Source organism: Lepidochelys kempii, chromosome 4 (assembly GCF_965140285.1).
Source record: "Lepidochelys kempii isolate rLepKem1 chromosome 4, rLepKem1.hap1, whole genome shotgun sequence".
Taxonomy (NCBI): domain Eukaryota; kingdom Metazoa; phylum Chordata; order Testudines; family Cheloniidae; genus Lepidochelys; species Lepidochelys kempii.
In genome coordinates, this window is record NC_136383.1 from 117,476,010 (window position 1) to 117,485,422 (window position 9,413).

The window sequence follows — 9,413 nt, forward strand, 5'->3', positions numbered from 1 at the left end:
TAACCCTGTTCCTCCTGGCGGGTAACAGTACAAGTGAGCGGAAACTGACTCAGACCTATTTTTCCATTTAAAAAAAAATCAGAAATTTCTCAGGTCTCCACAAGGTTTAACAGCTTGTCATTTATTAGACTGATAACTATGGGCATGACCCATACCTTCCTGCTGTTGACAGAAAGACTCTTTTTCAGTGGAACTTAGATCGAAGTCTTGAAGCAAAAAAAATGAAGAAAAGGACAAGCACAAAGAAAAAGAAAACTGACACAAAAGGAAAACACAAACCTTCCTGCCTCCCTTCCTGGGTTAAGCCGGTTTTGGAAACCAATGTTAATGAAGAACAGTAAGTAGGTCATTGCATAAGCATTTACTTGAGGAACACTGAAGAGAATTGATAGGAACTGAACAAGTACATTGTCAAGTATCAGAATAAGATCTTAAGAACTCTGTTTTTCTATCTGTACCTCAGTAGGCTCACTTCATTAAATTAAATACTTCTGTTTGCATGTTACAAAATCACGTGGTGGTGCTGGCATGTAAGTAGAAGAGGTAACTGAATTTAACCACAGGCGATGGAAACTGAATGACCTTTTAGACATTAACCAGATCTGAAGTGAGTCTTTCACATGCAAATATAGATAAACCTCACCCTCTAATAAGCAATGCATACAGATTCTATAACTTCAGCAAACAGTCCAGTGCACTGGGAAATCTATCTTATCTTTGACAGGTTTCAGAGAAGCAGCCATGTTAGTCTGTATTCACAAAAAGAAAAGGAGTACTAGTGGCGCCTTAGAAACTAGCCAATTTAATTGAGCATAAGCATTCGTGAGCTACAGCTCACTTCATCAGATGCATTCAGTGGAAAATACAGTGGGGAGATTTATATACACAGAGAACATGAAACAATGGGTATTACCATACACACTGTAATGAGAGTGATCACTTAAGATGAGCTGTTACCAGCAGGAGAGCAGGGGTGGGGGTGGGGGGACCTTTTGTAGTGATAATCAAGGTGGGCCATTTCCAGCAGTTGACAAGAACGTCTGAGGAACAGTGGGGGAGGGGGAATAAACATGGGGAAATAGTTTTACTTTGTGTAATGACCCATCCACTCCCAGTCTCTATTCAAGCCTAAGTTAATTGTGTCCAGTTTGCAAATTAATTCCAATTCAGCAGTCTCTCATTGGAGTCTGTTTTTGAAGTTTTTTTTGTTGAATTGCCACTTTCAGGTCTGTAATCGAGTGACCAGAGAGATTGAAGTGTTCCCCAACTGGCTTTTGAATGTTATAATACTTGACGTCTGATTTGTGTCCATTTATTCTTTTACGTAGAGACTGTCCAGTTTGGCCAATGTACATGGCAGAGGGGCATTGCTGGCACATGATGGCATATATCACATTGGTGGATGTGCAGGTGAACGAGCCTCTGATAGTGTGGTTGATGTGATTAGGCCCTATGATGGTGTCCCCTGAATAGATATGTGGACACAGTTGGCAACGGGCTTTGTTGCAAGGATAGGTTCCTGGGTTAGTGGTTCTGTTGTGTGGTGTGTGGTTGCTGGTGAGTATTTGCTTCAGGTTGGGGGGCTGTTTGTTAGCAAGGACTGGCCTGTCTCCCAAGATCTGTGAGAGTGATGGGTCGTCCTTCAGGATAGGTTGTAGATCCTTGATGATGCATTGGAGAGGTTTTAGTTGGGGGGCTGAAGGTGACGGCTAGTGGCGTTCTGTTATTTTCTTTGTTGGGCCTGTCCTGTAGTAGGTGACTTCTGGGTACTCTTCTGGCTCTGTCAATCTGTTTCTTCACTTCAGCAAGTGGGTATGGTGGTTGTAAGAACGCTTGATAGAGATCTTGTAGGTGTTTGTCTCTGTCTGAGGGGTTGGAGCAAATGCGGTTATAGGGTGGTGTTTATGTGACACAAATGTGTAAATGAACACAAATCAGACATCAAGAATTATAACATTCAAAAACCAGTCAGAGAACACTTCAATCTCTCTGGTCACTCAATTACAGACCTAAAAGTCGCAATATTACAACAAAAATCTTCAAAAACAGACTCCAGCGAGAGACTGCTGAATTGGAAGTAATTTGCAAACTGGACGCCATTAAATTAGGCTTGAATAAAGACTGGGAGTGGATGCGTCATTACACAAAGTAAAACTATTTCCCCATGTTTATTTTTCCTCCCTACTCTTCCTCAGACGTTCTTGTCAACTGCTGGAAATGGCCCACCTTGATTATCACTACAAAAGGTTTTTGTTTTGTTTTTTTTCTCTCCTGCTGGTAATAGCTCACCTTACTTGATCACTCTCCTTACAGTGTGTATGGTAACACCCATTGTTTCATGTTCTCTGTGTATATAAAATCTCCCTATTGTATTTTCCACTGCATGCATCCAATGAAGTGAGCTGTAGCTCATGAAAGCTTATGCTCAAATAAATTTGTTAGTCTCTAAGTTGCCACAAGTCCTCTTTTTCTTTTTACTGAAGACTATGATGTTTTGGTGTGATTTTGTCTTTTAGAATGGGTGATACTGCTGCTGTAAGGTTGAAAAGAGAAACTCTCTGTTGATGTAAGCCAATACTAAGCAGTTTCATGACACTTAAAGATTAATCTCATCACTGACCAAGGGCCCAGATGTCTATGCATCACCAGTCCAATATATCAGTCTGTGTTCAATTAAACTGCTGCCCAGGCCCTTGCACACATCAGAACTCTGCAACTCAGCTGGTTGTCATTTGAAAAAGATGGCAATTCTCAGAGTCCCTATAGCCACCCATTGCAATGAATGGGAAGTAATTTGCTGCTCTTTCACCATTGCAGGCCAATATACATTCTTTTAAGGGTTGGGCTGTTAGCCATTTACAGATTCAATTTAAGCTTTTTACTCACACTTAATCTTGAAGGAGTGGCTGGTTTATGGTGATGTATAAATCGTTGTTCCAGCTCTGCCCTACTGATAAAGCTTGAATTTTGAATTGAATTTCTTTACAAAGGAATTTGATTTCAAGCTGCACCTAGATGATGAAAAGCAGTGCTTAAGGTGTAGATATTTGCTAACTGGCTCCACTCCCAATGTAACCATGAGATGTGATAGCTATATAAAGCACCCCAGAACCCGTTCAGTCTCCACTCTCTAAAGGAGGGCCAGAGGCTATTCACACAAAGAAGGAAGCCAGAATCCAGCAGCAAAGATGTCTGAACTGGAAACTGCAATGGGAATGATCATTGATGTCTTTGACAAGTATTCCAGGGCTGAAGGCAATAAGCAAACCCTCACCAAAGGAGAACTAAAGACCCTCCTGGAAAAAGAGCTACCCAACTTCCTCTCGGTAAAGTGATGGTTCACTATAGTTTCTCTGTAATAGACTTAAAGCAATATGAAGAGAGACATTTTTGGTGCTTTGTGCAGGGAATTGGCTACAGAAATCATTACTGTTAAGAGAAGTTGTGTGGGACCTTTTCTTGTGCATCATGCTGAAAATGTGGCTTTGAAAGTGAAGGCAGATCACAGAACTGAATGAGGTAGTCAGAATCAATCCTAATTGTCAGGTTTTCTGTATTTCTCATTCCTCACTCTCTAGTTTTCAGGGCAATGGCATTTAAACAGAATATTTACTTCTTCAGAAGTCATCTGCTCCTGCTGTTTACTCCCCACCAGAATTCGTAATCCCATATGATGTCTCAGTTAACTGTGTGAAAAAGGATTGTGATGCTAACAACTGAATATAATGACAGCAAATGGGGAGTCTCCTGGTCTGGGCATTTATACCACAATTCTTACTGTGATATCTGAGCATGTATACAAGTATGGTATATAAGCAGCAGTGGGACAGAGTAGATGAACTTGGAGGAATTGTCTGTGAAGTGTCCTTCTTAATAACAAATAAAGGGAAAGAACTAAAGAAAATGTTTCAGATAACAGCATTGTTAAATAATGAGAATGTGCTCTTAAATATTTTTCGTCTATCTCTGTAGCATGTCTACACTAAAAAGAAAAGGAGTACCTGTGGCACCTTAGAGACTAACCAATTTATTTGAGCATAAGCTTTCGTGAGCTACAGCTCACTTCATCGGATGCATACTGTGGAATATCTCATGATACCACATTGCAGAGCATGCAATACTTGTCTACACTGACGCTTTACAGCGCTGAAACTTGCAGCGCTCGGCGGGGAGGAGTTTCACACCCCTGAGCAAGAAAGTTGCAGCGCTGTAAAGTGCCAGTGTAGACAAGTATTGCACGCTCTGCAATGTGGTATCATGAGATATTTGACATTCTTAAAAACATTAAGTTTCAAAGGATATTTTCTAGAAAATGATAACATCAGAGGTGGTTGGAACATTTTTGTCAGAATGATTTTCCAATTAAAAACTCCTTTTCCACAAAACTGAAATTTCCTGTGAGGAAAATTTTACTTTTGATGAAAAATTTCAATTTTCCATTGGGAAAATCGAAATAACAGCTTGCCTGCTTCCCTGTTGGAAGGCTCCTGTCTGACAAATGCTTTTCAGAAGGGCTGCAGAGGCTGAGCACCTGGTCCCTTGGTCTCTGCCCTCCGGCTATCAGCCTCCCAGTCCCAGCACTGGCTGGAGAGAGAGAGAGCCCTGACCCCCAGCCTCCCAACCTCCCCCCTGGTTTAGGGTCCAGAGAGACCGAGAGCTGGAAAACTCTTGTCTCCCCACCTCCCTCACATCCACTCCTGCCCTAGGGCCAGAAAGGCTGAATGGCCCAGCTCTCTGGTTCTCAGGCAGCTGGGCTGAAAGGCTCTTCTTGTTCCAACATAGCCACATTTTTTTCAACTTTTTGAACTTGACAATAGCCTTCCAGCCTGGTAGCTGAAAAATTCCACTTCAGTTCCCCTTCAGTGGAAATTTTTTAAAAAAAATTTCCTTCCCAAAAATTTCATGTCTTTTGACTTTTCAATCAGAAAACACAAACATTTCCACTCTCGGTACTATCATTTTCTAGGCAGCGCCAAATAATATGTTTGAATTTGGCCATCGCCACCAATAATCCATTTCTAAAATTTGTGACTTGACTTGCATTTAATTGCATTCATATATTTTTAGACTATTATCCAGACTTGTTTTATCAAACTTCATTTAGTAAAGGGAAATCATGGCTTCACATATAGACACCTGTTACTCACTGAGCTGAAACAGTAAGGCATGCATATGTAAGGGAAGAATTTGGCCCATTAGGTCAAACTACTGCACGCCTGTAGCTGTGGTGAGTGTCGTATCATATTTGGGGATTGTTGAAGTCTTGCACGAGTCTCTGTAGCATAAAGATGGCTAATGCACATTTTGCTGAACTGGGCTGAGTTTAATCCCTACTATGGCTTGCTTATTGCAGTATTCAGACTCACTTTCCAGATTTACTGGTTTTGGTTTTTTTAAAAGAAAGATTCATATTTAGCAGCAAAGATGAGTGAGGTAGACTCTGGAAGAGAAAATACATTTTTATTTTAAACAATTCACAAAATCTTTCTTGCAAATTAACAAATGTTCAAATCACGACCCATAATGTGTGTTATCTTCCCAGGGTGTAAATGCAAAAGTTTAACTTCACTTGCCATTATTGGTTCTCCTTATTTACTGCACATCACTTTACTTGTACAATAACAATTTTACTTGGTTCAAAGTCATAATAACTTTCATTCTTGATCATTTCCATTTCTTTTATATCACTAAAAATTCCATAAAGCTGTTGGGCCAAATTCTGCTTTCACACACCCTGGTGCCTCACAGGAGTTTCATTTGTTTGCCTAAATGTAAACTCTTTTCCATTAGTTGTCACGGCCCAGGGCCAAATGTTCAAAAAGTGGCTTCCATTTTGTGCACAGCCAACACTGAACTTCCGAATAACTGTGCATGCATTCTTAGAGCACTAAGATCAATGTGTGATGTTCAGTCATCACTCAGGGCTTCAGCTATTTGCAAGAGCTCTGCTTTATTATGTGCATCTACACAACAAATTAAGGTGTAATTGTAGCACAGGTAGGCATATCCATGGTAGCTTTAATCTAGCATGGGTAATAATACTCGTGAGGATGAGGTGGCATGGACTTCAGTGCAGGCTAGCTGCCCCAGTACAACCTGCCGGGGACCCTGGGTATGGACATGGGTCCACAAATAATTCATTGAATAATTTAAAATTAAGTCTGTTTATGGATAATTTGGAAAAAAGAGAAAGGAACAAAATTTGTGTCATATATTGTTCAGCCAGGACTAGTCACAAACCTGAATTTCTGGTTGAGTTTTTGGCATATCTCAGGTTATAATTCCTCATTTTATTAAAAACAATTAAAATTAAATCAGTGAAAAATAAAATAATGGCTATTGAACTAATTAGACTCTGACTCTTCAAACCCTTCAGATTTCAATGAAGCTAAGTATTTAAAATTCACAGTAAAACTGATCAATATTTACATAATTTCATATATGTATAAAATCTAGCTTCAACAAAACCACACTATTTTAGTTAATTATATTTTATAGGTCTCTATTGCCATCCTCTGTTTATTATAAAAACTGCATCCTCTTAAATTCATTGGAACAAATCATTGCCAGGGCTCAGATTAGAACTAAACTTTTTTTTTTTTTTTAGTGAAAAATGCATATTTTTCAAAATCAAAATGTTTCATGAATTTGTGCTGATTTGGCTCCATTGTTGATTTTTAAAAAATCTGAAAAATCAAAAATTTCATTTCAACATTTTTCTAAACATTTTTTCTTGAATTTTATTTTAAAAATTCAAAAACATTTTCAAATGGGCAAAATTAAAATAAAACATTTCAATTTTGTTTGAACCTAACCACATTGTTTCAGACTGTTTGAAATGGCCAGTGAACCAAAGGCTCCAACTCCATTATTCACCCAGCTGTACTCAAGCTTCAAGACCTGTTGTAAGCCTTTTCAAAAAAATCTTTAAAACACTCTCAAAATAAGTTATTTTTGCCTGGAAATTGTCATGTTTAATCTCAGCCAGAGGTGAATTGTTGTGGGCAGTTTGAAACAAGCTGGTCAATTTAAATTATGATAGGCTGAAAACAAAAGGACATGGCTAGGATACTATTTTTTCAACCCATAACGCAAAATTAACTTTACTAATGCTTCAGAGTCTGCCTTGTGTATGCACAGCTCCTCGTGACTAACATGTTCAAGTCACTAAGATCAGCTGGAACACAAGATGACAATCCCAAAATATTCACATGTGGGGGCTGCACACAGGATGTTCTCACTGAAGACGCCTTATTTTAATGCTCCCACTCTTGGGAGCCTGTTTGGTGACCTTCTAGTATAGTTCAAACACATGTATTTTATTAAGGATTTTTTTGGAGGGGATAGGGGAGAGCAGGCTGCAAAAGGATATTTTTAAATTCAGGTGTGAAGATTTTAGCCGGGGTTGGAGTATCTTGTTTAGCATCTTTAGCGTTATGCAAGTTTGACCATTAAACATGTTTTTAAAGCAGGTACAGTTCATGCACCTATAGATTTGTTGATAGCTACAGCATTTATTAATTCCATATATATAAGTATACATTTAATGACAGGATTTGGGTCACAGACCTTTTAAATGTGCGTGCGCTTGCACGCACACACACAAAACTTTTATGAACCCACGGACCTGCTCCATTTGAAGCCAATGGAACTTTTGGCATTGACCTCAATGAGAGGAGTATTTGCGCCCCATAATCTTCCAAGTATTGTTCTGTTTTTTCCAACAAGATCAACAAGTTACAGTACTGTCCTGATTAAGTTACAGAGCACTGCATTAGCATAACAGGAGTTCCAAAGTTCTGCATATCCTATTGTGAGCTGGTGGAATGATTCAGCAGAAACAAAGCCCTGGGGAAGTCAGCCAGGATTTTTTTCCTAAAGGAACCTAACCAGAAATAAAAACAAGTTAACTGAAGCAAAACATAATAACAGGAAATCTGTTGACTCTAGATCAGTGGTTCCCAAACTAGGGGCACCACTTTTCAGGGAAGTGCGGTTCCCCACTCCAGACAAATGGGGGCTGCAGGAAGCGGCACGGACCGAGGGACATGCTGGCCGCCGCTTTCCGCAGCCCCCATTGGCCAAGAACGGTGAACCGCAGCCACTGGGAGCTGCGATAGGCCAAACCTGCAGATGCGGCAGGTAAACAAAGCGGCACGGCCCACCAGGGGCTTTCCCTGAACAAGAAATGCCCCTAGTTTGGGAACCACTGCTCTAGATTCAGCCCAGCTCTGTAACAATCTGGTTGGTGGAACCCTTTTCTTCACCCCCATCCCTACATATTACTCCCTCTGCCTCCCAAGCAAGGAATCTATATTTAGTCCCTTAATCACCTGTGGAAAGGTACAAAGAAACTGAGCTGAGGTTAACACTTTCTTCACCGGGGATCAGGTAGTGCCCTTAAACCCTACAGACACTGATACTAAGATGTTTGGATCCACACCACATCATTTCTATTGTTCAAGTAAATTACAATTTTGCTGCTGCTTTTAGGACCTCAGAATAAATTGCATGTCTCACTATGGACTGCTTCTTTTCTCTTTTAGTCGGTGAAAGATAAGGAAGCTGTTGACAAACTCTTCAAGGGTCTGGACGAAAATGGAGATTCTGAAGTAGACTTCAATGAATTTGTCATCTTTGTGGCAGCCATGACTTGCTGTTGTCATAAATATTTTGAGCAGAAAGGACCTAAATGATGTAAAACAGCTCATAAGAAGCTGGTCTTTTGATGTATTCCATATGCTAATGTTTTTGCTTGCTTTATTTGCTCCATGTACTGAAATACTGTTTAATCATACTCTGTTTACTTCCCTGTCTTGCATGTTAAGTTTCTCCTCCTTCAAATAAAATGCTAGTTTTGCATTCTCGTTACGAATATTTATTGGTCTCTCTCTCTCTCTGGAAAAAATGTGGTTTACACCCCTTTGTTTTTAAAATTCTGTTTTTATTCTTAATGGAGAATTTCATCCCAGAGCTCCCCTAAGGATAACAGCTGTTGGAGGTGTACTGATTGTGCCATAATCCACTGAGCCTCAATTTATTGAGGCCTTACCCCTACAACATTTTAGGGTAAGGGCTCATCTGCACACACAAGATGTACCACTTTAACACTATCAGTATTGTTAAGGTCTAGGAGGTACAACCTCCCTAATGTGGACGTGGTTATATCAGTATAAAGGTACTTTTACCAGGATAGCTTATTCCCATTTGGGAAGGGAAATAAGCTATAGCAGTATAAGGCACTTTATGACAGTATAAATGTATCCATACTAGGGATGATATGGTATACATATGTCAGTAAAAATGGAAAAAACAAAAACAAAAAATTTATATAAATATAAATGGTATATTTATACCATTATAAATGGCATAATAGCATTGGTACAAAAACTGTGGGTAGACCAGACCCAAAT

At 39.6% G+C, this 9,413-nt stretch overlaps 1 protein-coding gene across 2 annotated transcripts; it reads left to right on the forward strand.

The window, feature by feature from the left end:
- Window positions 1–204: 204 nt before the first annotated feature.
- Window positions 205–8,831, forward strand: S100P (S100 calcium binding protein P). Of its 2 annotated transcripts, none has more exons than XR_012158404.1 (2): window positions 205–337; window positions 8,547–8,618. XR_012158404.1 is itself a non-coding variant. In XM_073340136.1 (2 exons), exons 1-2 carry the CDS (start codon window positions 3,189–3,191, stop codon window positions 8,694–8,696), a joined length of 288 nt encoding a protein of 95 aa, XP_073196237.1. In that variant the 3' UTR covers window positions 8,697–8,831. The 2 variants fall into 2 exon arrangements, 1 of the variants encoding a protein (XP_073196237.1); XM_073340136.1 differs by lacking the exon at window positions 205–337 and adding an exon at window positions 3,189–3,326 and having other exon boundaries at window positions 8,547–8,831.
- The last annotated feature ends 582 nt before the right edge of the window (window positions 8,832–9,413 follow it).

Excerpts from the sequence above, each read along its gene's own strand:
- S100P (XM_073340136.1), top strand. The coding sequence starts at position 3,189 with ATGTCTGAACTGGAAACTGCAATGGGAATGATCATTGATGTCTTTGAC. Across the intron at positions 3,327-8,546 it reads AGCTACCCAACTTCCTCTCG|TCGGTGAAAGATAAGGAAGC; the intron begins GTAAAGTGATGG and ends TTTCTCTTTTAG.